Raw genomic sequence first — 27899 nt, 5'->3', positions numbered from 1 at the left:
GTACTCCCCATTGTCTGATAGACTCAAAACAGTGCTGGTTGGAAAAGACCTCTGGAGGTCTTGGATGCAGTCCTCCTCTCAAAACATGGCCAAACTCAAATCTGTCTTACTTTAACGAGGTCACTCAGGACTCATTGAATTTTGCATGTCTTCAAGGCTGGATACCCTCACTTGTTCAAGTTGTGATCCAGTAAAGGCAAGCTCCAAAACTAAGCCAATCCTGTTCCTATAAATTGTTCGGTTTCTCCTTCTCCCTCATGCGAGGGATGTGAGGGCCAGGCTGGTGGGGACAGGAATCAGACCCCGTGAGTGCTGTGGCTGTTAGCATGAGCACCATAAGAGGAACTTTTCACCTTCTGCTCTGAAACAACAGTTGCTGCCAAAGATACCATTTCTTTGAAGGTGAGCCTTTTCAGAGGACCAGATTGATTCTCATGCACACATGAAAGCAGGAGAGAAGGTAGAAATGATCCAATTGAAGCAGCTGAATGCTTGTTTCAACACTTTTGTTTCCCCTGTGACATTTTGAATCTTGTTTCAGAGAGACTTTAAAAACCTACTTTCTTTTGACACTTTGATATCATTTCAACCCTTTGTGTGGAATATATCATCTGATTTTTATCAAAACAAAGCAATTCAGCTGACTCCCCATGATTTTTTTTTACAGAAGTCTTTCAAAATGAGGAAATTTGCAGATTTTTGGGTTTTTTTTTGCCCTGTTTAGCACAAAACTTTTAGTTCCCACTCAAATCTTAATGAAATAAATTGTGTGCCTCAAGGACATCTCTCTAATACACACACATAAACTGTGTGTAGGTGTGCATATGTCTTATTTTAATGTGCATATGTCTTATTTTTATGTGCTGCTGCAGTCTAGAAATGCTCACAAGCACCTCCTCGGGGTAGTGATCCAACTTTAGTGTGTGTTTGCTAGCTTAATGTCTCTAATTCATGACTCTGCTGACCTCATAAACCCAACTTTTATAGGCATACAGGAGTGAAGCTATCTCTACATACACATTATACCTTGAGGTTGAGGGTTTGACTCAAAAACCCCTCTGTCAGAGATCATTCATTACCTTTATAAATAGCTATTAAAACTGTGCCTATCCCTTCAATGCAGTGCTGATATCCTGTGTGGGGTATCATATTGCATCATTTTTGTGCTTACCAAATCTGGAAACCACATCTACCAGATGCTCGTTATTCATTCCCTAAGAAAATGTATTCATCAGGCACATGGCTGAATGATATATTGAGTTATTTAGCAGACCTGGGAATTTATGGGCACTTCTTGTGTTTCTGGCTCCTGGTTCCCTTTTGCAGCTGTGGGAACATCAGTTCTGGCCTATTTCTGCAAAGTGTGCTGAAATCCACACATCTAAAAGTCAAAAATAGTTCCTTGGGAACCTGAGGCAGACTGTCAGGTCAGGACCACCAAAAATCTGCAATAGGATGATACTGGTTACTACAACTCCATGAAAGGAGGTTATAGTGAGGTGGGTGTTGGTCTCTTCTCCCTAGGAACAAGCAATAGAATAAGAGGAAATGGCCTCAGATTGCACCAGGAGATGTTTAGATTGGGAATTAGAAACAATGTCTTTACTGAAAGGGTTGTCATGCAGTGGAGTATATGGCTGAGGGAGGTGGTGGAGTCACCCTCCTTGAAGCTGTTCAGAAAATAGGTAGACTTGGCTCTTTGGGACAATGGCTGTTAGGTTGATGGTTGGACTTGATGACCTTAGAGATCTTTTCCAAGTAAACAGTTCTAAGACACAGCTTCCACTCTGCTATGTTTATGGACATATCTTAATTTCAGAGCATCAAGATTTCCAGTTTTGGGTTCATAGATCCATAGAATCAATAAGGTTGGAAAAGACCTGTGGTAATGATCTCTGTGCAGTGCTGTATTAATTATCCCCATGCACTGCTGTATCACAGAATCATCAAGGTTGGAAGAGACCTCAAAGGTCATCAGGTCCAACCTGTCACCACAGACCTCATGACTACTAAACCATGGCACCAAGTGCCGCGTCCAGTCCCCTCTTGAACACCTCCAGGGACAGTGACTCCACCACCTCCCTGGGCAGCACATTCCAATGGCTAACAACTCTCTCAGTGGAGAACTTTCTCCTCACCTCGAGCCTAAACTTCCCCTGGCACAGCTTGAGTTGGATGCACCTACCTGATGCAGCAGTTTGCTAGCAGGTGGGCAGCACAGGGACCAAGCAAACAGAAGAGTCAATTTCTTACCTCTTTGAGAAGGCATTTTTAACTCATAGGTAGTTATTTTAAGAGCAAGGACCTGATGTACTATGAATATGTTGGATGGATCAGGAGGAAAACAGAAGATGCAGGACATGGTCCCTTGATGGTAGAAAGACTAGAAGCCTCTTGCAGTCTGTCCTTGTGGCAGAAGGTTAAAGCCCAGCTAGATCAGAGGCTGATTCCTGAGAGGTAGAAAGGGAGCTTGGTTATGGAAAAAACCACTTCACTGATGTTTTCACAGCTTTGAAACACATTGTTAATTTGCAATAGCAACTTTTGCAGTCTTGTCAAAATAAATGTCCATTTCAGTTAGGAACGCTCCAACATTTACACAACTAAGCGGAAGGAAGGCACACTCATTCATCATGGTGAGAAGGGTGCAGGCAGCTTTGTGGCTGAGGGCAGGTGGAGAGGAAAGCTGAATGTGAAGTCACTCCCTTGCTCTACAATCTCAGACAAACCACAGCATTAATCTGTGCCTCCTTCTCCCTGGCTGGAAAACAGCAAATACTGATTTCCCAGTACAAGGCACTAGGAAACCTTCCCAGTACAAGGCACTAGGAAACCTTATTTCTCTCATGTCTTGAAAAGATCCTGAGCTCCCCATAAGAGGCAGTCAATGGAAATAGGCTATAGACCCATTTTTTTCTCTCTACTTTGAAAGACAGGAGAAACAGCCTGTAGAAATTGCTTTATAGTGAGACACTGGAACAGGTTGCCCAGGGAGGTGGTAGCCTCATCCCTGGAGGTTTTTAAGACCAGGCTGGATGTGGATGCGAGCAACCTGATCTAGTGTGAGGTGTCCCTGCCCATAGCAGAGGGGTTGGAACTAGATGGTCATTGAGGTCATAGCATCATAGTATCATTCAGGGTTGGAAGGGACCACAAGGATCATCTAGTTCCAACCCCCCTGCCATGGGCAGGGACACCCCACACTAGATCAGGCTGGACAGAGCCTCATCCAGCCTGGTCTTAAACACCTCCAGGGACGAGGCCCCTAACAATTCTATGATTCTACAGAGTTGCTTAGAAGATTTGGAAGTCTCCTTAGATGATGATTGTTCTCCTGCTTTGCTCCTTGCAGGTACTATGCTATCTGCTGCCAGCCTCTGGTGTACAGGAACAAGATGACTCCGCTACGTATTGCTGTGATGCTTGGAGGCTGCTGGGTAATCCCAACGTTTATTTCTTTCCTCCCTATCATGCAAGGCTGGAACAGCATTGGCATCATTGATCTGGTGAGTGGCTGAGCAGGCACACCAACCTGCCATCAGACACATTTAGGGCTGTATGTTCATCTTGAAAAAGCAATATTCAGAGAAAAGAAGGCAAGAGAGGCTGAAGGAGAAGCTTCTTATCGATGCGGAGGGGCTGGTGAATTTCTGAAATGTCTTGAAGGGGTTTTGGAATTACTCTGTTCTGGAAGGTTTGACACAAAGACAGTGGTAGCTTTGGGAAAGGAACTTAAAAACAGAATTTGAAAACATGCCAAGACCTGGTTGGCTCCTGACAGGCAGCTCAGGAGTCCTTGGTTGCCCTGGCCTCTGCAGCTCTCAGGGAAGTGCTGGCCACCCCTTGCCCTGCCTGTGGTGGTTTGGAGAGCCAGGAAACCCAGATTTCCCCAGTAGGGATAGGACTGCTTTGGGCCAGCCCCATCAATATCTCCTGTCTTGGTGTGAGCCTTGAAGAGGGGGAAAGGTGAAATTTCTCTGTTTAAGTCGTTTCAGCAGGGGCAAATTTTCCCCACCACAGCCTGGTTTCACTTGCAGAATCCTGTCTACAGGGAAGGAGTTAAGAGCTGCAGATCTGCGCTGCTTACGTTGTGGAGATGCAGGAATTAAAAAAGGCAAACTGTGAAAGCACCTTATTTAGAAGAGCTTATTTAAAGAGATGTGGCATCTTCTATGCCAAGTCTCAGCCAAGGAGCTATCAATACTTTGTCTGATGGAAAATAACAGGTGCAAGCTGCCATCTCTACAGGCAAGGTGATAAAGCCAAAATTGCTTCCAGACAAACACCTTTAGGATGTGCAGCTGATAGATGAGGGAGGTGCATTCTGTTTGTTTAACAAACCATGTCAGGCATCTGATTTCTTCCCCTGATTTCTTGCCTCTACCTTTTCAGAAGAGACTCAATGCCCAGCTGTCTGTACCAGCTCTTCTAAACATTAGTGCAAGCCCTGCCTGTCCTTGTGGCTTTGCTGGCATTTACTGATACATGCTGAGAGGTAGTGCAGGGTTCTAACACCACTGAGTCAAAGTACTTCAGAGTTTACTCTAGAGGTGATCTTTCTTATGTGCTGAATTAAATAACTTTGACATTACAGTTTGAAATAGGAGATGGGGTTATTCTCTTGCTGGAGTAAACATCAGAAATTATGGGCCTGATGGACCTGCAGTGTCATTGTTTTGTAGCAAGAGTAGTCTCAGAGACATCCTGTCTGTCCCATGTCCCCTGCTCCCCAAACTCACATGCAGGACCCCATTCTTCAGCTGGTGTCTCTGTTTTTATCAGAAGTCATTGATCAGGTCTCAGTCTATGAACTCAACCTGCAGACTTCTCCTACCCAGGCTGCTGCTCGTAGCCCCTGTGCCTGGGAGGCTCAGTATCACCCCCTGCCTGGGGCTGCACCCTAGATACTACAGCCCAGTCCTTTCCCTGTCTATCTAGTTCTTCTCTAATACCCCCGTGGATCTCAGCTGGGTGAAACCTGTGAATCCCTGGTGTCAAACCATGCCCTGATGAACAGATCCATGAATGCTGAAAAAAAGCACGGCACAAAGTGAAGTTATTCCCCCATGCTGTGTTGGAACTGGGAAGTTGGGCTGATTTTCACTGTCCAGCTTGAGGAATGCTCTAGGATACCAACACTGCCACACAGACTGGTCCTGCAGAGCTGAGGACCAGCAGGGCCAGAGAGCCCATAGTGTGAGCATAGGCAGGAGAGGCAGCAGTGGGTAAGGCAGGTACCACAGATGGGAGAGGGGAGGGAGGAGACAGAACTGGTGAAGTGTCCTGGCAATCAGATTGCTGGTACAGGAGAAGCAGTGCTGAGCTGCTTTCCTTCTTTGTCCTTGTCCTTCCTCCCCCTGCTCCAGATTCAGCAAAGGCAGTTCAACAAGGCTTCCAATTCCACTTACTGCATATTCATGGTCAACAAGCCATATGCCATTACCTGCTCCGTGGTGGCCTTCTACATCCCCTTCCTCCTGATGGTGCTGGCCTACTACCGCATCTACGTGACGGCCAGGGAGCACGCCCGGCAGATCCAGGTGCTGCAGCGCGCCGGGGCCCCTGCCGACGGCCGGCAGCACCACCCCGACCAGCACAGCACCCACCGCATGAAGACTGAGACCAAAGCTGCCAAGACCCTGTGCATCATCATGGGGTGCTTCTGCCTGTGCTGGGCTCCCTTCTTCATCACAAACATAGTGGACCCTTTCATAAACTACACGGTGCCGGGAAAGCTGTGGACGGCTTTCCTGTGGCTGGGCTACATCAATTCAGGGTTGAACCCTTTCCTCTACGCCTTCCTGAACAAGTCTTTCAGACGTGCCTTCCTCATCATCCTCTGCTGTGGTGATGAGCGATACCGAAGGCCTTCCATCCTGGGCCAGACGGTCCCCTGTTCTACCACCACAATAAACGGATCGACTCATGTACTAAGGTGAGCCTCTCTTGGATGCTGGGAACTGCCTGGAGTCACTAGAAGGAGTACTTTGGAGATTTGGTTAAAGGATTTGGCTTGTTCTGCATTTGAAATATCTGATGGATGAACTGTTTCAAAAGGGATTGGGCAAGAGAAGCGTCCAGAAATCTGTAGGGTGCTCAAAGCAACCTGAGTCTGTAGATGACAGATGAGTGTTGGCATCCACAGTTTCTCCACAGGTGCATTCAGGACAGAGTTGGGAGAATGCAGAAGTTGTGCGTGCATTTTGGCAAGCCCTGCTTTTTGGTCTGAGGGCACCCCACAGGGAGCACCTTGAGAGAGGCTGTCTTCTCTCTCATTACTCCTTCTAAGGTTCTGATGAGAACCAGACATGTCTGCATCTGCTGAACTAGTGAAAGGCAAAGTATGAACTTCCTCAAACACCTTGACCCTGCCAGTTCACTTCCATGGCTGTGTGGGAGGAGGGATAGTGCCATTGGGTTTTAGCAGCCCAGTAAATACTGAGGTGTCTGCCTTCTACTGTAACCCAGTCAAAGCCTGTCCTAGTGCAAAGCAGAGATGCCCAGCTCTGTGTGAGCCCTGGGAGCTGGGCATGCCTCTCATGGGCTACGTGACATAGTCCTGCTGGTTGGCAGCTTGGGGCCCAGTGAATTTGAGCCCCACACCTCACACCCCACCTTTCACTGAATACCACCATGTGCTTATTGCAGGAGAGAATGTGTAGGCTGTGCACTCTGGGGGTACAGTGGCTGTTGGAGGGCTCTGTGGTATGAGGCACCCTCTGAGAAGTGGGAGACAGAACACAGGGAGGGAGGGAAGGGAAGAGAAGTGGTGTGTAGTATCAGAACAAACTGCAGTCTGAATAAAACTACATGATTCTCTGCAGCTGTCTAGAGGAGATTTGGCTCTTTTGGTAGATGGATTCATCGCTCTTCACAGGCAGATAAGGGCTTGGTAACTGTATTTGTATTCAGGGCTGAACCCATCCAGAGACTAAATCAGACACTGAGCTCTTCCCAGCTGAGTCTGGTCTGCTGGTTTGCTCTAAACTCCCTCCTGCAATGATCCCTGAAGCTTTGGAAGAGTCCTGAGCTGTATAATGGATGGGAGATGGGGCAAGGCTTGTTGCAACCTTGAGACAGACTTCTCAAGCTTTCTAAGTCACGAAGGACATGATGATGTATTTATGTTCTCCTGATTAAAAGCTGTTTGGAGGCCATGGTCCCAGAGCTTTCTGTGACGGATGTGTGGCACTGTGCCATGCTCAGCCTGTATTTCTATTGGAGCCGTGCTCCTGGGGACAAGCCAGCTGCTGTGGTTAGGAGGATTGAGAGAACAGCCCTTGCTGGACAAAGTACATCATCCCACAGTGACCCAGCCAGTGCTTCTGTCTGAGGAGCTGCAGGAGTGAGCACTGCAAAGGTGTTCCTGTGTGCATGGGAGGGCAGGGAGAGCTTGCTCGCAACCCTGGTTAACTGGGATTGTCTCACAACTGCTCCCAGCAGGTGCAGGAGCCAGCCTGGTGGCTTAAACACAGAGTGGCATCTGTTTTGGCTAGAAAGCATAGCAACAAGATACTTTTTGTTAAGTACACAAGGCAGAGAGGTGACACAGAGGCTTTCCAAGGTGTGTATTTGAGATGTGGAGGGCAGAGAACTTGTCATCCAGAAGGTGAATTGTTTCAGTACATGCTGATGCTTGATCTCCAAGTGCTGCAGATAGTAGTGCCAGTGCCTCCTCTTGTCTCCAAACTGTCTTGCTGCTTTTGCACTAAGTTATCTTGCTGTGAGACCTCATTGTTGGGGGTGTGCTCTTGAGAGTACAAGCAGCCGAGGAGGCTCTGCATGGCTCCAGAAGGGCTGAGCTCCTGGGGGTTTCCTTCATTCTGTGCTGAGTGTCCCTGAGCTAACAAACTCCTCATTTTGAGACTCTTTTTAAACATAGCAATGTCCCTGAGGTAGCCAATACAAATGTGAAGAGTTACCTCACTTCCAAAGGTAGTGGTGGTGATGGTCTTGACTTCTCTGGCCAACTGTGGGGTTTCTAGTGGGCCACAGCAAATGGTGGATCCCACCATGGAGTTGAGATTAGGCTTTCCTCATTTTCAGCTTCTCCCTCCCACTTGCACCACTCCGCTGCCCCACACAGGTTATCCTTGTAAATGTCTAACAATCCTATCAATCTAGATGTGACAACCACTGCCAAAGCCCCCATAAGTACCAGACTTGTACAGGGCATCTTGTACACACCTAGGTTTTGTGAGCATTTTTATGAATGAGTGTATTTCCTCTCTTTAAGATACTGCATGTGCAGGTCAGACTATCTCCTGCCTTTCCATCTTGCCCCAGCTCTGCAGAAGACCTTTGCTTCCCTCTGCTGCATCCCCTCCTCCCTCCATGTGCCAGAGGGATGTGGCTCTCCACATCAGCACTTCAGAGAGCAATTACTTTCTGTTTTTCCCAGCTTTGTAACTGATGAGAAAAGTGTGACTTCTTTCCCTGGTGCAGATTATATGATGCTGCTGAAGGTGTGGGGATTAAAGCAAAACCAACTAATTGTAGTCTGTGGGTACTTAATCTCCCTTGAGGAATTCTTATTTTATTTCTTCAGTACTTCTCTCTTAAATGCTAAAAAGATTGGTCCCAGCACAGATGGAAGAGAAACATATTGAGGCAGGTTCTCTCCAGGTGTAATGTTCATTTCTTTACTAGCTTGGAAAGAGAAGTGGTTTGTGCCTAGCAGCTGAAATACTGAAACCTTCCTGTATGACTTGGCTTCACAACAACCCAACTGAGAAGCTGCCCAGGGGCTTGACCGGGTTCACAGAATTCTTTTCCAACCTCAAAGTTATTTCATCCCAACCAAGAGCTTCTGCAGATGGGGAAGTTGCACATGTGGGATTTTACAGCTGCTTTTTACACCCTGGCAGGTAGAGCAGTGAGGAGGACAAGACCTTGTGCTGAATCCAGGCCCCAGAACCTGCAGAGATTTGAAGTTTTGTACTAAATTGACTTGAGTCATTGAGCCTTAAATGGAGTCAGAAGTGTTTGACAACAGGTCTGGAATTTCTGACTCCATTTCCAGTCTTAAGAAGATCTGAACTTTAGCTCAACCTGTCCAAACCGTTCTGTCCTTACTCACAATCATTTCTCTGGTGTGTTTGCAAGTGCAAGAATGTCTTTGCCACCGTGAGAATCCCGGCTCATGCTCTTAGCTGTGTCTGACCTGGGAGGGAGGGAAGGCATTCTTTCTTTTTTATTTTGCTTCTGATAACTTTAGTGACAAAATGTTCTGATATTCCCATTTGGAGGTTTTTCACTTTCATATTAGGAATGGGGAAAAACAAAAAAAGAAGAAGGTGGCAGAGCAGAGTGCAGTAAAACAAGGCAGTGAGAAGAGACAGATGCCCTCACCACACACAAACTGAGACCTCTTGGGAGACAGTTCTCATTCTCTCTCTTTCTTTTTCTTTTTCTATTTATCTGTGAAGACTGTGGTGCTCTGGGTGACCCAGGCAAGGAGACACTTTTTACAGCACACATGGGACCAGATGCAACCACAGCTGCAATGGGCAAGGGAGCAGACCGCACAGTATCTCGGCAGTGGCATGAGGGTAACCACAGCTTTCTTAATCCCCTGGCAACCACCCCACTTTATCCCTAAAGTATGAAATAGAAGGTGGGAAAAGATTTTCCTGTTGCCCTTTTTGTTCTTGAGCGCTCCATCAGCTGGTGTGAGAGAGAGGCTTGAGGTGAGGAGAAAGTTCTTCACAGAAAGTTGTTGGCCATTGGAATGTGCTGCCCAGGGAGGTGGTGGAGTCACTGTCCCTGGAGGTGTTCAAAAAATGGATTGGATGTGTCACTTGAAGCCATAGTTTAGTTAGTCATGAGGTGTTGGGTGATAGGTTGGATTTGATGATCTCTGAGGTCTTTTCCATCCTTATTGATTCTATGATTCTATATCTGTTCCTGGGGCAGGGTAAGATAGGGTGAAAAAAGTGATTTGAAGATATGAACAGCCAGAAGACAGGATTTGGTTAGAGCTGGATCTATGTATGTGATGGGAAAGAGTATTAGAATTAAATGATCAGCTTTGAAAGAACATTTTGATTATTTCTTTGGTTGTCCAATTTGCTTTCTGCAAGTGTAGGAATTGCCAACACCCCAGGATATCTACCTGTTTAAATTCTGATGTGTACCATTTACTGCAAAATTCAGGCAGGACTCTAGCAAACAGTGAATGGAAATCTGCAGGTGTGGCTACAACCCAATATTCACAGCCCATTCATTTTTCAGTGGCTGCAATTGCAACTCACAGGTCGCACAGAAAGGTTTGTTTCTGTGGCTGAGGCACAAATTGTGTGATTCATTATAAACATTTGCAATTTGGAGCTCTAACAACCTATAGTTTGGAACATTATTCACTGAAAGGACTTGGGAATGATGAGTGGATAGGAGGCTATACAGTGAGCACTCAGCTAACATATGGTAAAAATGAGTCCAAATAACTGCAGTAGATGAGGGTGTCTGGCTGGCTGTGGCATGTGTCAGGAGGTCTGTGCACCATGAAACTGAAAGCAAAATGCCATAATCATCTGTAAAATGCTGTCCTCCCCTTTATTGCTTTTGTCAGGCATCGATATTTACTCAACAGAAACCAACAACCTCATGCCTTTGTGAATCCTTAAACTCTTGTACTGCACAAGTGGCTAGGAGCCCAACTTGGTGTTGCTTGAATTCTTGGATAAAACAAGCTCTGAAATTTTTCCACAGCAAAGGAGATGACTTTGGGTAAAATGTTTTGGTCCATTATGAGAGTAGTCAAGGTCTGGAACATTTGGGTCAGGAGGTCGCTTTGGTGTATTCCCCATTTCCACTCACAGGTGTGCTGTTCAGCACACGGCAGTGTATTATTCTCTCCATGGAAAGCTATAGTGAGTGGTTTATTTACTCATTTTCCGTTGCAGAGAGGTCTTCTCACATAGGGCTGATGCCAATTTTATTTCTCCAAAGTAAAACACATCCTGATTTTCATTTTTGAAGAGCCAAGAGAAACAAAGTGGGGGGGAAAAAAAGGCGGCGGCAGCAGTGTGCACCACGGGGGCTGGAAGTTCCTCATCTTCCTAAATAGAAAATTAAACAAATGAGCCAATCAGCCCACACTCATGTCAGCACTCTGAAGGTGCACACAACGCTGGGGGAAGCAGGCAGTAAATCATTGTGTGCTGCCAGCACTCAGCACCGGAGCACTGCTGCAGCGTCTTACTGGTCCCTATAGGGAACCTGAGTAATTGTGGCAGTAAATCTCCTGAACAGCTGTGAGCCTCGGTGCTTCCTTGCTGCTCTTGGAAAAGGTGACTCAGGTCTCCCATTTTCAGAAGTTTAGCAACTCCACAGCTTTCAGATCTGGTGGAATAAAAGTAAATCCACTTTGGTTGTAGGGAAGAGAAGGTCAGAGCTGCCATGGAGTGAAGGAAGAAGTGGTGTTTGCCAACTGGCAGTGCTTCCCCAAGGACAGTGCACAGGGCTGGTCCTGCCCCATAGCTCAGTCCCTGGCCCAACTTGAAGCTGGGAGCCCCTCCTGGCATTTGTACACTGTGAAATGTCTGCTGTAGTTCAAGGGGAGACCTGTTGTGGCTCTGGTGGTGTCTGCACAATGAGGAGAGTTCCATGGGTGCCTGTGCACCCACTGCACCTGCTCTGCATGGCCAGATCTTCCGGTTGCATAGATTTGACGTGGGATTGGCAGCAGGGTCAGGGCTTCAGGGCAAATTGACACCCAGGTTTAGCTTTGTATTGCCACTTCCAGTCCATAAAGACAAAGGTAGGATCTCTTCCTTTTTTCTCACCTTTTTCTGGACTGGAACAGAGGAGCCTTTGGGGTAAAGGCCACTACATACAAGTGGGATGGATGGGCTGATGACATTCTATTGCTTTCTGCAGCTTTGAAACAGTGAGTGAGTTAGAGAGACTTTCCCCCTCTGTTTATGAGGCAGCTTTTCATAAACACAAACAACCACCATGAAACCCTCCTGGCTTTGCAAGGCTGCCAGATCAGAGCTCCATCTCCCTTTGCACCTGGGGTGTCCCCAACACCCTGACAAAAGGACCCCACTGCCTGGGTGCTGCCTGCAGCAAATACACATCAGGGTGCCCACATGACCACTGCTGTGGAAGCAAAGCAATTTTCAAAGCTGATTTGGAGTGACCATGCCTTTCTGACAGATTTAATTTCACAAGGTCATTAACTCTGTCAGTGTCACCTCCTCACAGGTCAAATCCTAGCTGGCCAGGTGACCCTGTACCATCATGCACTGTCTCCTTTTCCTACAAAGTCACCCTCAGGAGAATGGACACATTTGATGGCCATGGCATTACTCTTTTGGCTATTTCTGAGCTCCTGGGCTCAGAAATAACTTCATGAGGTGCGTCAAAGAGGGCTGTGGTGTCCCTGCGTGCCCAGGTAGTGAGTATGGGCTAAATCATGCAGCAGGTTCAGTGCCCAGCCTGGGTCATTTCACTTGTGTTCATCACAGGCATCCCACCTGTGATGGGATTTCATGGGCAGCAGTTGTGGCTTGACTCAAAACACAGAGGTTACTCACTGAGAGCTGATTCCATTCAGTTCCACTCTGATGGAACTGGCAGCTCTCTCTCTCTCAAGGATCTGAATTTACAAGTAAAGTATCTTCTCCTGTTGTGCCTCCTGCTCTGTTCCTCTTATCTCTTATCCTTCCTTAGGCACTAAGACAGCCACAGAGACCGCAGAGCTTCCCGGGGCAGGATAACAGCCCGTGTGGCGAGGGTGGGAAAGCCCCGGGAATCTCCCACCACTCCTCCACAGCAGCAGTGGCAGTGGGCTGGTACCAGCAGTGGGGCTTTCCCACCGCAGCCCTGCCAACCTCCAGCTGAGAGCCTGCCCAGCACAGTCTCCTTAGCCTCTGCTCCTGCGCCTCTTCTCCAGCTCTCCCGAGGCAGAGCCACTCCTTGGCGTTTGGCAAGCCGAAAGCTCTCCCGGCGCAGGCGCTTCACCGGCCGAGGTGCCTTTAGCCTCTGAGCGGGGCTGTGAGCCTTCGCTATCTCCCCACGGGACGGAGCGGCCGCTGCTGGCACTGGCACAGAGGTTTTGCAGAGAGGGACCGCAGCAGCGAGGGCAGAGGCATAGGTCTGGCACAGCCAGGGCAACATCGTAGCCCTCCCTGATGAAGTCCCTAAGAAAACTTTTCAGTAGCAGCGGGGAGGTGTCTGAGCCCAGGTCTGCTGCTGCTACATGATGCTGAAAGTTTGTCTTGCCTGTTTCCTTTCTCTCTCACGTGTGCACGCATTTGGAAACGTCCAATTCTGTAACCCAGAGGGAAGTTATTGCTGAAAAGGAGGAGATGTTTACAGGCTGTGTGATCTGGGGATGTTATACCCTGCCCTGTTTGTGATGTTGGAAATAGGACGGTGCATGAGGGCTGCAGCAAGAGCCTGGAATTCAGCTCCAGGCTGCAGCAGCAACCAGCCAGGCTGGGCAAGGAAGGACTTCAGTGCTGCTTTTAAAACACAACAAATGAAAGAAAATGAGATAGTAAAGTACATGCACAACTTTGCTTGGATAAACTCACAAAAGGCTCTGATCTGCAGCTGGCCAGGAGGTGAAAGATGAAGGTTTGGGTTCAAACTGAGAGTGCTGTGACAGCCTTCAGCTTCAAAGCCAGCTATTTGCATTCCTCACTCAGCTAGGCTGCATGGAGGCTCCACCAATTTAGCTGAAAGGGTAAAAGCCAACATTTGGTGTTTCTCTCAGAGTTTCTGAAAAGGATTGATTTGGTTTGGTTTGGTTTGTTTGTTTTTGTAGCTTTTGCTGTTAAGAAATAGGCAAGTGGCAGGTAAGCACTTGGTTGCACAAAATTCACAGGTATTGCCAGGCAGGGAACAAAAGCCATCAAATACAACATGTTGGTTTAGCTTGGTTTGACCAAATTTGAAATTGATGTGGAAGTGAAGCTTCCCTGTGAGTCAGTTTTTAAGCACAGAAGATGCAGATCTTTGATTTGAATTTGATTTTTATTTTAGCACTAACTGACCATCCCCCACAGCAAACTGCTGGCCAAGCTGTCAGCCCCTGGCTTGGACGGGAGCACACTGCGATGGGTTAGGAACTGGCTGGAGGGCCGAGCCCAGAGAGTGGTGGTGAATGGTGCCACATGCAGCTGGCAGCCAGTCACTAGTGGTGTGCCCCAAGGATCAGTGCTGGGCCCTGTGCTCTTTAACATCTTTATTGATGATCTGGATGAGGGCACTGAGTCCATCATCAGTAAATTTGCAGACGACACCAAGCTGGGGGCAAGAGTTGATCTGCTGGAGGGCAGAGAGGCTCTGCAGAGGGACCTCGACAGGCTGGACAGATGGGCAGAGTCCAATGGCATGAGATTGAACACATCCAAGTGCCGGGTTCTGCACATTGGCCACAACAACCCCATGCAGAGCTACAGGCTGGGGTCAGAGTGGCTGGAGAGCAGCCAGGCAGAGAGGGACCTGGGGGTACTGGTTGATGGTAGGCTGAACATGAGCCTGCAGTGTGCCCAGGCAGCCAAGAGGGCCAATGGCATCCTGGCCTGCATCAAGAACAGTATGGCCAGCAGGAGCAGGGAGGTCATTCTGCCCCTGTACACTGCACTGGTTAGGCCACACCTCAAGTACTGTGTCCAGTTCTGGGCCCCTCAGTTTAGGAAGGAGGTTGACTTGCTGGAACGAGTCCAGAGAAGGGCAACGAAGTTGGTGAGGGCTTTGGAACACAAGCCCTAGGAGGAGAGACTGAGGGAGCTGGGGCTGCTTAGCCTGGAGAGGAGGAGACTCAGGGGTGACCTTATTACTCTCTACAACTACCTGAAGGGAGGTTGCAGACAGGCAGAGGTTGGTCTCTTCTCCCAGGCAACCAGCACCAGAACAAGAGGACAGAGTCTCAGGCTGCGCCAGGGGATGTTTAGGTTGGATGTTAGGAAGAAGTTCTATACAGGGAGAGTGATTGCCCATTGGAATGGGCTGCCTGGGGAGGTGGTGGAGTCACCATCATTGGAGGTGTTCAGGAGGAGACTTGATGGGATGCTTGGTGCCATGGTTTAGTTGTTTAGGTGGGTTGGATTGGTTGATGGGTTGGACACGATGATCTTGAAGGTCTCTTCCGGTCTGGTCTATTCTATTCTATTCTATTCTATTCTATTCTATTCTATTCTATTCTATTCTATTCTATTCTATTCTATTCTATTCTATTCTATTCTATTCTATTCTATTCTATCTAACATCCATGCCACTCTAAAAGGTTTTTTTCTTATTCCCCTTTACACATACCAAACAGATTTTTCTGTAGGTATTCATTGAGGTTTTTTCCTATTGCTAAAGTATTGGTAAAGAATTCCAGTAGCAGGATCCTACTACTACTTAGAGCAAAATCAGATCATTTGGGTTTAAATTTCTGACTGGTAGGAACTGCCTGGGAATTTTAATGATCCTGCAAGATGAATCACAGCATTGCTGTGTGTTATCATACTCACTACAAAGTCATTAGCCCCAGGAATGATCATTCAAACTTGTTCAGCTCTTTCCTTCATTGCCTCATTGCTTGCTGTGTCACACTGGATTTGCATAGGTGATTTTGGAGGCCCAGTGTAGGCACTGTATATTTTGCTGTGCTTGTGAGACTTGGAGTAATTACAGGTTACATGAGGTCCTTCTGCCCCTGTACACTGCACTGGTTAGGCCACACCTCGAGTACTGTGTCCAGTTCTGGGCCCCTCAGTTTAGGAAGGATGTTGACTTGCTGGAACGATTCCAGATAAGGGCAACAAATTTTGTGAGGGGTTTGGAACACAAGCCCTATGAGGAAAGACTGAGGGAGCTGGGGTTGCTCAGCCTTGAGAAGAGGAGACTCAGGGGTGACCTTATCACTCTCTACAACTACCTGAAGGGAGGTTGTAGACAGGTGGATGTTGGTCTCTTCTCCCAGGCAGCCAGTACCAGAACAAGAGGACACAGTCTCAGGCTGCACCAGGGGAGGTTCAGGTTGGATGTTAGGAAGAAGTTCTATACAGAGAGAGTAATTGCCTATTGGAATGGGCTGCCCAAGGAGGTGGTGGAGTCACCATCATTGGAGGTGTTCAGGAGGAGACTTGATGGGGTGCTTGGTGCCATGGGTTAGTTGTTTAGGTGGGCTGGATTGGTTGATGGATTGGACGCGATGATCTTGAAGGTCTCTTCCAACCTGGTTTATTCTAAATAAAGATTTATTCTACTAAGTCTTAGGACATGTATTGTAATGTCTCCAGCAGTCACCTTACTAATGGGACCAATATGCAAGAACTTCATCCCTCAGGGAAAATGCTAATAAAGCACATTCCCACTAACCTCTTCTTAGGAAGTTTCTGAGCAAAAGATTAACACACACAGCAAATGCTGACAGGCCCCTGACATCTCCATCCTCTGCAAATTTTGCTTTTCATCTCTTTTAGACAGGAGTTCAATGGAAACTCCCTTGTTAAGAGAGACAAATGAGTTTTGTCTTCAGAGAACCTGATGAAATACTGCTATGTGCAGCTAATACCTTTGTGTATGTTTGAGCTGGGATTTCGATTCTTGTCCTTGATAGCAGGGATTTATTTTTGCTTCATCTTGGCAAGTAGATGCAAACATTGTGTTTGCATGCAAACCGTCAGGATCTTTGTGATTAAATTACTCTGACGGGCAGGGCTGTGGGCAGCCACCCCCAGCTGACTGTACCCTGCAGGTGCCTTACTGCATTGCTCTGTGGTGGCTGGAGGACTGGAGGAATGTCCTCTTCTGCAGCTGGGAGGGCTCTGTCCTTAGGGATCCTCCAGTGCTTAGCAAAGGCACAAGAGAAGCTAATGAAATTGTTCATTATATGGACATAAATAATTGCAGTAGTGTCATTTTTCATCAGCTGCTGGTGCCTGGATAAGTGGTGCTGACATCCTTGGGTGCTGTCAGGCAGCTCTTTTCACCAGCCCTGTGTGCTTGCCCTGTCACAAGTCTGTAAGAACAGCATGAGGCAAGGCCAGAAGCATACCCTATGAAGCACGAGCACCGCTGGGAGGGTATTGAGCAGGTGACTGCTTGGGTCACTCTGGAGGCTGCTCATTCCACTGTAGTACAGAGCCATGCCAAGGAGAGAAACCTCCTAAGACTTCTCTGTCCTAAGGCATGACATATTATATCAACATTTAAAAATAGTGACTTCAGAGGTGAGGTGACAAAGAGTATAGTGCCTTCATTTTGGCACAGCCCCAGCACTGCAACCGGAGGTTGCTCAAGATGTGTTTTCCACTCTGATAGTTTTGAGTATCAGTTCCTGGTGCTGGCAGAAGCAGCACCATGTGGCTCTGTACCACAGCCAAAGCATGGCTATGTGGTTTCTGTCTGGTAATATGGAGGCTGAGAGGGGATGTGATTGTTGTAGAGACTGGGAAGGGAGAAGAGTTGCTTAAACGAAGGAATAAGGCTGACACAAGAACAAATGGCCATGAAGTAGCCAGGGATAAGTTTAAGCATGAAATTCAATGAAAGGTTCCAGTTATCATGGCAGTGACAGCTTAAAACAACCTCTTAGAAGGATTAGAAGAGGGAAAGGCAGTGTGTCCAGGCAGCCAAGAGGGCCAATGGCATCCTGGCCTGCATCAGGAACAGTGTGGCCAGCAGGAGCAGGGAGGTCATTCTGCCCCTCTACACTGCACTGGTTAGGCCACACCTCGAGTACTGTGTCCAGTTCTGGGCCCCTCAGTTTAGGAGGGATGTTGACTTGCTGGAATGAGTCCAGAGAAGGGCAATGAAGTTGGTGAGGGGTTTGGAACACAAGCCCTATGAGGAGAGGCTGAGGGAGCTGGGGCTGCTTAGCCTGGAGAGGAGGAGACTCAGGGGTGACCTTATTGCTCTCTATAACTACCTGAAGAGAGGTTGTAGACAGGCAGAGGTTGGTCTCTTCTCCCAGGCAGCCAGCACCAGAACAAGAGGACACAGTTTCAGGCTGCGCCAAGGGATGTTTAGGTTGGATGTTAGGAAGAAGTTCTATACAGAGAGAGTGATTGCCCATTGGAATGGGCTGCCTGGGGAGGTGGTGGAGTCACCATCATTGGAGGTGTTCAGGAGGAGACTTGATGGGGTGCTTGGTGCCATGGTTTAGTTGTTTAGGTGGGTTGGATTGGTTGATGGGTTGGACACTATGATCTTGAAGGTCTCTTCCAACCTGGTTTTTATTCTATTCTAAATTAGTAATTTTTAACAATCTGGAGCTCGATGAACTTACAAACATCTTCTCATTATGTGGTATGACTGTGATTGCAGGAAACTGCCTCAGGAGCCTACAAAGCCTCAAAGTGATAATGGTCAGACTGTTGCATCTAGAACATAATGTAAAAGAAAAAAAATCATAAATCTCAAAAGAGAGAGCAATGTCTGTACCACAGGTAAACATGAGATTATGAAAAGTAGCTCTCAATTCTCCAAACTAATTATATTTTATGAGGTTGCAATTTGCAAGGTTTGTGACACGTTTGACTCGCTGCTTACATCAGCAGGGCACATATTAACTAGCTCAGCCCCATCATTTGTAAATCCTAATGAACTTACCATCTTCTAGTGGGTGTATTCCTAGTCAAGACTCTTAAGGAACAAGTCCTAGCCAGAAGCTGTTTACTTTTAATCTCCTCTCTGGAGGAAAACAAATAATTGATGATAAGACTGCAGATATCACAAGATCAGAGGACTAACAGTAATAAGAGCAAGCAGCACAGGGCTGTTCTGTGCTCTGAATTATTTGGTTAACTGAGCACAGGGAAAATGTTTCCACAGGTTACAGAAACATGATCTTTATGGCTGTGCCTCCCAGCATACTGAACAGAGACCATAGGCTAATCAAATAAACAGCCTGTGTGAAACAGGCTTCCATGCTGAAGACTTCATACTGAGCCTGACAGGTGATGGGACCGGTGCTGCCCCTGCCCAGGCAGGGCTGGCAGTGGGGGATCACACTCTGAAAAGAGGCTGGGAACAAAAGGGCTGTGATTGAATGCTTTCAAAAGAAGGTGTAATAAAATAGTCCTGCCACAACAACTGTTGATGTTATACCAGAGAAGGTAGAGAGATCAGTGTCTGTTATGGTACAGAAATCTAATGCACAGATGTGTGGCAAGGGAAAGACCTGGAAGTTTAAAGGACACAAACTTGCCTTAGAAACACAGTGCTCATTTTTAATGATGCAAATCATAAGCCATGAAAACAGATGCAGCTTTCTGCCACTAGAAATTTAAGACTGAAGATTGCCTTTCTTTGTAACAACCTCTCTAGTTCAAGAAAGGGTATTGAACACAAAGCAAGAAGGGAAGACCTGCAGCCTATTGTGTACAGGACATACTGGGTGATGACAAGGTCTTCTGCTAGCTGAGTGACCTGATCTCCAGGACAGGGATGTCCTCAGCTGTTTTACTTTCAGCCCATGGGTTTGTTGTACTGGCAACTTCAAGCCAGGAGCAAGTTGACCATTTTGCTAGGTACTGCATGATTTCGGAGGATAAAGACAGCCCAAATGCCTGGCAGCTGTGCCCAGGACAAGCAAAGGACAAGTGGTAGCAGTTGGAGAGCAGAAGGACACCGCATGGCAGAGAACTGGCAGGCTAGACTACAGCCTGAGCTGACCAGCTCTCAGCAGTGTGTGGCTTCATAAGTAGCTGGAGTATTTTATTGAATCCCAGTGAGGAGTGATAAGAGCAAGAAAGGCAAATCAACTTCCACCTCTGTCCTTGAAGTTTGAGCCCAGGCAGCACAAGTGTATTGGTTGGAGTTCAGTTTGGCACAAGGGTTCTCAGTGACCTTGAAATAACATCTGTAAGTACATTTCTTTTGTACCTTTGCTCTTATTTCCCAGTTTATTATTCAGAGTTTGCATGTAATCCCATGTACAGTAAGTAACTACTGTACTTGGCCCATTCTGCTATTTAAAGCTAGGCTGGACAAAGTAGTTTAATACAGGGGGACAATCTTGTACCAGGGAAAAGGCTCAGGCTGGGGAATTAGAGGATAGCACTTAGTCTCCCCTTTGCTACTGTTGCTAATCTTAGTCAAGAGATAATTTGATTTTCACTGAAATGTCATTAGCTGCAAACCTGAAAAGGTATTCTGTAAAAACATAGATCATTAGTAACAACTCAAAAAAGGAGGTCTGTAATTTCTTGGAGGAGCATTCCTGTAATTCTTTTTCATGAAGCTTTGCCAATATTTACAATCAAACTTATGTTCCAGCTTCCCTGGAGTGATTTTATGATTTGGCATCAGTCTTCTGCACAGTAACAGCCTTCTAGAGTAACAGTCACAAATACTGTGACTGTGTGAAGGATTACAAGCAGGACACAGCTATAAATACCAGGAGGTACATGATCACTCAAACAGGAGATACAGGCTCAGTCAGGAAGTGCAAGGTGAGATTGTACACTGCTATGCAGGAGGCAAGAGCAGAGAAGCCCTCAGGCCTGCAAGTTTAGCTGTTCCACTACAGCAGAAATTAGCACCATAAAAACAGAGCTGCACATATGAAAAAGGGCCTGGCCATATGTTGTCCTGTGCAGCATCAAGTAACCTACACAATGAAAGATGAGACATCACCATCTGCACAGCTGTCTTGTCCCTCCTTTGCCCTCTCCTGCGTATGAAGAAAGATGTGTGTGCTTTTGTACCTCCTGACTTCTACAAGAGGGTGACTGCTCAGGGCACTCTGTGTCCTTCTCTAGTACCACGTGCAAAAGCATTTTGCACTGGCCAGGACATACACCCAGCATGGTAGCACACACAGGGATGTGTTCAGGCCAAAGCAGCCACAGCCATGGCCAGGCTGGTGGGAAGGTGCAGCAAAGGCCCCTTCCCATCTCCATTCACCTGCCACTGATGCTCCCGTCACTGAACCCTCAACCACTTGGCCTTCTCAGCTCTCCTCCAGCAGCTGCTTCTCACTGTTGACATGCAGTGGTTAAAAAGGGGAACTGGGAACAAGGGGTGGAGAGCCAAGGCCAGTGCTACAGCTGGGCTGTTAGTGAAACGCTCAACCACTTGCAGTGTGCATCAACAGAATTGGACCCTTTTACTTAGCTGTGACACACACACATCTCCATGCTGTCTCTGTTGTAGTGTAATGTCACTCCAAGAGGAAGGGAGCAGGAGCTGTCCACAGGTCCTGGTGTTTGTCACAGCATTGCCTTTGGGCTCTCTCTGCGCGAACACACTTGGGCAGGTAGCTGCTGTTTCCCATGTCACTTAAAATCCAATCATCAGGAAAAAGAGTCCCACAGGCCAACTGCTGCAAAACAGGGAGACTCCAGCACAGTTTGAAAAATAAAGAGCAGGATTTGCACCATTAATTGACGCCAGAAAAGCTGTGTGTGGGTGGGAGCTTATGGCAAGGCATGATAGTGGAGAGTATCTGGAGAGCTGAGCTCACTGTCTGAGGTACAGCCCCTGCTCTGCCCTGCCGTGGTTTTGGGAAGGCAAAGCATGTCTGTGCTTACTGAAACCACCAGCAGCATCACCACATACAGTGCACCTCCAGCTTGCCTGGAGGTGGACTTATTTTTTTATTGTGGGTGTTCTCTGAAGTTATTGCTGAAGCCTTTCTTTGTATGTGTAACTGCACCAGGCTTCTACTGAGGTTGGGTTATCCCCAGGGTAGGAAGTCGAGACGCTAATTTCTTTTCTCTCAGCTGTCATCTGTGAAGTCTGGGGTAAGGTTCCTCCTCCCACCCCTTCCCTGCTTTTTCTTTCCTAGAGATCTGTGCTAATTTAAAAGCTGAACAGTTTTAAGATTTTTGTAGGTTGGTTGACACTTCAAAATTCTTCTGCAAAAAGGTTGGAGTCTAGGGGAAGTCATGGGGTGACCTTGGCTCCCCTGCCGTGCTTGGCATTACATCAGCTCCCTGGGATGATGAAGCTCTGCCAGTGTCATGCATGTGTGTGCATCACCCTTTCCCCAGTCCTTACTGGCTTCACATCGGTCCCACCTGCCAGCCAAGCCCCCCAGAGCCTGCTGCCAAAGCAAATTGCCTCTCTCAGTACAAACCAGCTCCTACGGGGACTCCTCATCTGGGGCAAGGTGATACTGGCTTCTGCACTGCACCCTGTGTCAGAGGAGGCTCATACCTTTCATCATCCCAAACCCACTTATCTTGCCAATAATCAGGACGCTGCTGAAGCCTGATACACAGCTCAAAGAATGTCTCACCAGAGGAAATGGAGAACTTTCGATAAGAGAAAAGCTTCTTGTAATTTTACTGAGTGAAATCAAGATTTTTATCTTCTTTCCTAGAGAAAGAGGGGATTAGGGTTTTAAAGCACCACATTTTCCTTCAATTTTAGTAAGGTAATCTCTTTCAATATGCCTGTATATTGGAAAAAGAGATTAGTGGGAAGATAAACCCCTTTTTGTTATTTGGCCTAGTACAAGGCTCAAGATGAGAACTTCTGCATTGGTTTGTTTCTGGTAGGGAAGCCAAGGCACTGAAGGGCACCTTGAGCTTGGAAAGGACTGAAATAACTCTTTTTTGGCTATTTTTAATTGCATGACTTGTGCTTTGGGTAACAAAGGCCATTGATGTGCTCGGGTGGGCCAGGATCCCAGGTGAGGCTTACCTTCTAATCTGAGATTTGCTGTTTGCTGCCCTGGTTTGTATCTCCCCAGAGAATGCCTAACCTGGTTCAGTACCTCCCCCTTTGTGGTATAATCCATATACTTTGGAAGTTTCTGGGAGAGCCCTTTCTGCAGGAAAGTGGGGAATTTGTGGGCCATGCAGGGAAGCTGAGCTCAGTCCAGTGACTCCAGGAGCTGCCTGCCCGCCCATGCCACTGAGCCCTGCTCAGCCTTCGCCAGCAGAGCCTCCACAGCCAAACCCGTGGTTCAGCCCCATGGCTCTCTACAAAGCCTCTTTTAATCTGTTTATTGTCTATGAAAAATGGAAAGCAATCTGGTTTACAGAAGTTTGAGGCCATCCAGGTGATGATAGCTCCCACAGCGCTGTTGGAGGATGGTAATGGAAGGAAGAGTGCTGTCAGGAAAAGCAGAAGAGGGGAAGAAGCCACAGGGATTGCTAGTCCTGCTGCAGGTCAACATTTCTTCTCTGTGCAATTGTTGTTTGGGTTTCACTTTACTGTCTCTCTGATTCAGATGGAAACTTAAAAGCAACTGAAATTAGCTGTTGTGTTTTCTAATTAAACCTCTCTGGTCTTTGACATGCATGACTGTTTCTTATTTCTCTCCACTTTCCTGGCCAGTTTGCATAATGAACAGAATGTCCCTGGTATTTTGCAACTGCTAGCCTGGAACAGGCACACAATTTCCACAGGGAGCCTTGGAGAGCTCTGACTCTGCTCTCCCAAGGGCTTCGGAAATGCCTTCCTCACTGTGAAGCCTTGACAGCTGCTGCTGTTCTCCTGTCCACTTCCCTCCTGTGCAGCATTTGCAGCTTTCCTGGAAGTTTCCTTTCACCTCTCCTGCAAAGACAGTGCAGGGAAACAGCATGGGAATGCATGACACCAACAGGGAAGTCACTGGTCTAGTGGGCCTCACTCAGTAATGATGGGCTAGATTTCCATGTAGGTCTCCTGACAGTAAAAACAAGCATCTCCAGTTCTGCACAACGTTATTGGAATGGTAACTTTAATTGATGAAAAAGCAGGACACTATCTGTTGAAAAAAAACTCTAATCTGATTTTGAGTCCTTACCAATACAGAGCACCATGAGTGGACTGCCTAATTTAATGCCAGCTCTGCTTCCTGAATCAATGATATGACACTGGATATTTATTCAAGTCTATACCCCTGAAGTGGAAGCTTCTCCTGAAAAATTGAATGAATTCTCTCTTGTGTAATGACATTTTCCTGAGCTTCTGAACAGCCATGTGTACTGTGCTGGGAATACAGGACAGGCTGAATAGCTGCTTCTGGGAATGGACAAAGATGTGCACAGATTATTCACCTTATAGCTGTAATTATAGCTGCCCCAAGAGCTGGGGCCCATTGCCCAGAGAGGAGCACTGCTGGCCACGGCACTTTGCTGCCTTCAGCCAGGCTGCTTAGCCTCTGCCATACAGCAAAGCCCAGATCTATTGATAGCATACCACTTACACAATTGAATGCAACTTAAACACTTGCATTTAGGTAACTACATACATCCCTCATGATACGTGCCAGCATACTGAATGTGACTGCAAGTCCCTCTGGGAGTTTCTCCATGCATTCCAGAGGGCCAGAACAAGGTTTAAAACTCATTTGAGTACCTCAATGAATTCTGCTATGCACTATCCACCTACTTCTTTTCTGTTTGCATAGCTCCCAGCCAAGACCTTTGCACATCTATGCTGAATGTTTGGGGCTGTTTCCTTCCTCTCCAGAGATTAATGTGCTTTACCAGTCAGAGTGTTTTTACACAATGCCTATCAGCATTTTCAAAGAGCTTCACACGCCTCAGGGCTAGAAATGCTATCTAAATCTAAGCAATTATTATATTCTATGATTCGTGGTGGCAGCAGACACTCTCAAACTCAGAGCTAATTGTTTAAGTGCATTTTAATTTTAGGGTAACTCCCTTTTTCATTTTTCAATAACCCTCTCTCTTTATGATAGCTGTAGGAGAATTATTTGAGCATTATATGCAGCAGCTCTTTCTCTGTGAAGTGACACTGTGGAATAGCTTCCCTGTTGCTGTAGCTCAGATTTCTTCTAGGGTTTTTGGTGTGTCTCTGGGAGAGAAGAGCTCTGTTATTGTGAAGACGTTTTTGGTATCTCCAGGAAGGTGTCAAAGACTTTGAGTACATCTGCTGTGATTTGATTGCCTTGTAACATTTTGTTACTTGATGGATCCTTAACTGTTGCCTGTGTTTCTGATTGCTGGGTGGCTGCTCCTGCCAGCCTGCTTCCTTCACATGTTTCATCAAATTCAGGTATCTGCTAAGCCTGCTGTGAGCCTGTCGGCAGTGCTCATCCCCTAGCTGTGATTTCAGTTCCTAGTGAGCTGTAACCATCTTCCCATCTTAAACTGCACATTTCAAACCAATAAATTGGCCTTTTTGATGAGCTTAATGATTTATTTGCCATAGCAAAGATTATAGCTGTTTACATCCTATGCTCAGTGTGCATTTGCACCTTGAAGAGATGACCTGACCTGTGAATTGATGCATCAAGCCTGCACTTTGCCCTCTCCTGGAAGAAGGCAGGCTAAAGTAGCTTGGGTAACTGCAAAGAATAACCCTTTCTGAACTGCTTTCCACATCATGCAACAGAAATATGTGAATAGTAAATTGAATTTAGCTTATCTTTACCCACAGCCACCTGTATGAAGGGAAAAATGAAAAGGTTTTTCACATGCCCTTACAATCTATAATTTTTTTGGGGTCCATTTTCATGGCCTTGGTATTATGTCACAAACTGTATGAAGCGACATCCTCATAAGAACATAATACTGCTCTGAAATCCTTACCTCTCTCCCAATGAGGTATAGAAATTCCTGTAGCCTCCAAGCCTTCAAAAGTCTGGGTCCTGGCAGCACTTCCTCCACCGCTGAAGTGAAGCCACATCTGGAGTACTGTGTCCAATTCTGGAGCCCCTATTACAAGAGGGATCTGGAGGTGCTGGAGTGTGTCCAGAGAAGGGCCACAAGGATGATCAGAGGGCTGGAGCACCTCTCCTATGAGGGCAGACTGAAGGAGTTGGGGCTGTTCAGTCTGGAGAAGAGAAGGCTCCATGGTGACCTACTTGTGGCCTTCCAGTATCTGAAGGGGACCTACAAGAAGGCTGGGGAAGGACTTCTCAGGATCTCAGGTAGTGATAGGACTAGGGGGAATAGAATGAAGCTGGAGGTGGGGAGATTCAGGCTGGATGTGAGGAGGAAGTTCTTCACCATGAGAGTGGTGAAGCCCTGGAATGGGTTGTCCAGGGAGGTGGTTGGGGTGCCATCCCTGGAGGTGTTTAAGCCCAGGCTGGATGAGGCTCTGGGCAGCCTGATGTAGTGTGGGGTGTCCCTGCCCATGGCAGGGGGGTTGGAACTAGATGATCCTTGTGATCCCTTCCAACCCTGACTGATACTATGATAGTAATGTAGCAGCTGTTTAAGTGCACACCACAGTAATGGTTTTGTTTGGTTGGGGTTTATTTTGTCACTGCTGTTGTGTTTCATTGGCAGCTTGTTTGTTTGTTTCATGTGTTTGGTTTATGTTTTGGGATTAAGTTTTTGTGTTGGGGTTTTGTTTGTTTGAGGGTTTGGGCTTTGTTTTGTTTTGTGGGGGTTTTGGGGGGGTTTTAAGAAGTGAAGGAAACAGGATAAAAATTTGTCACTTGGGGAGGAATGGAAGGATGCAGCATTGCTACGTGAAATGGAGTGCAGCCAGACAGGCAAACTGGAGTGATAGCACCAAAGAAAACAAAAAAAAAATCAAGAAGCTGGTTGTGTCTTATGCTAGTGTTATGTATGAATAATTTTATCATTAATTAATATGTCATCTGCCTGGTGGTGCACAGAAACAGTTACAGTTTACATGAATGTACTAAAAGCACATGTAATTTATTCAGTGAGATTCGTGCCCTATGGTGGGTTTTTGACAAGGTTTTATAGCACTGTAGTTAGTATTTACTAGCAAGGAAAGCACTTTATAACACGTTGATGCAATATTTGAGACAAGAACTGCACCAAGCAACTACTTCATAGGCATGAAAGCAACTCTGAATGACACTTCAAGAGGTGTTACCAAGAGATCTTCAAGGAGTTCAGTTTCATGCCATCGACAGCACAGCACCCAGCACCGTGCTGCTAGCATGGAAGATGGAAACAATGGCTCAGCTTCACCCCAGCAGGAGTGTCACACCCACCTCCCCACCAAGGAGATTCACCTTCTGCAATGCCTCAGCATCCCTGGAACAACCTTGTTAGGCAGAGCCCCAAGCATCTGCTGTCATCACATGGGAGCAAAGAAAATGGGACGTAAGAGAGGAGTCCATAAAAAAACCAACCCAAAACTTAAGGAAATGATGCATGTCACACTTTTATTTTTAAAGAATATTTGATCTTAATAATTTTTAAAACAAGCCCATCAAATCCTTTAAAATAAGTTACAGGTGAAATTAATTTCCTTTAAAATCTCTTTCCCTTATGCATGGGCTTACAAGGGTTCCCCATGGAAGACTTAGAAGGGCAACAAAGCTGGTGAGGGGTTTGGAGCACAAGCCCTATGAGGAGAGGCTGAGGGAGCTGGGGTTGCTTAGCCTGGAGAAGAGGAGGCTCAGAGGAGACCTTATTGCTGTTTACAACTACTTGAAGGAAGGCTGTAGCCAGGTGGGAATTGGTCTCTTCTCCCAGGCAACCATCACCAGAACAAGAGGACACAGTCACAAGCTGCGCCAGGGAAGGTTTAGGCAAGAAGTTCTTCATAGAAAGAGTGATTGCCCATTGGAATGGGCTGCCTGGGGAGGTGGTGGAGTCACCATCACTGGAGGTATTTAGGAAGAGGCTGGATGGGGTGCTTGGTGCCATGGTTTAGTTGATTAGCTGGTGTTGGCTGATAGGTTGGACTCAATCTTGAAGGTCTTTCCCGACCTGGTTAATTCTATTTTATGCTATTCTATTTGGCTGTAAAAGTGGCTGTGCTTACTTTGGACTTCTTATTGTCAGAAGAGCAAAAGGTTCTCCCCTGTCCACAAAGGAAAAATAAAAGTAGAAAGAAACAATGAAGTGACTGCTGCTTGATACAGTGTGGTCACAGGCTATGCCATAGCCTGTTCTGATGCTCAGGAGGAACAAACCACAAAGTAACTGAAATACTGCCTTACAGTGGGAAATTCACAGATGATCTCCTCTTTGGTGCCTAAAGGAGAAGCTGGTCTTTAATCAAAGCTTCCAGAAGACAGTCAAAGACAATCTTTAGTACAAAAGGCAGTGAAAAGA

The 27899-nt window shown here is 46.8% G+C and overlaps 1 protein-coding gene across 1 annotated transcript in view; it reads left to right on the top strand.

Moving 5' to 3' along the window:
- Window positions 1-27899, top strand: part of HTR4 (5-hydroxytryptamine receptor 4) — a 79924-nt gene that overhangs the window by 18056 nt on the left and 33969 nt on the right. Inside the window, exons 4-5 of the mRNA XM_068148495.1 lie at window positions 3353-3506; window positions 5367-5935. Coding sequence (XP_068004596.1) covers window positions 3353-3506; window positions 5367-5935 — 723 coding nt within the window. The remainder of the gene's footprint in view (window positions 1-3352; window positions 3507-5366; window positions 5936-27899) is intronic.

The sequence above is a fragment of the Melanerpes formicivorus genome, unplaced genomic scaffold, assembly GCF_026170545.1.
Source record: "Melanerpes formicivorus ecotype bairdi unplaced genomic scaffold, bMelFor1.0.p_v2 SCAF_2, whole genome shotgun sequence".
NCBI lineage: Eukaryota > Metazoa > Chordata > Aves > Piciformes > Picidae > Melanerpes > Melanerpes formicivorus.
This window is presented reverse-complemented; position numbering and strand designations above follow the sequence as displayed.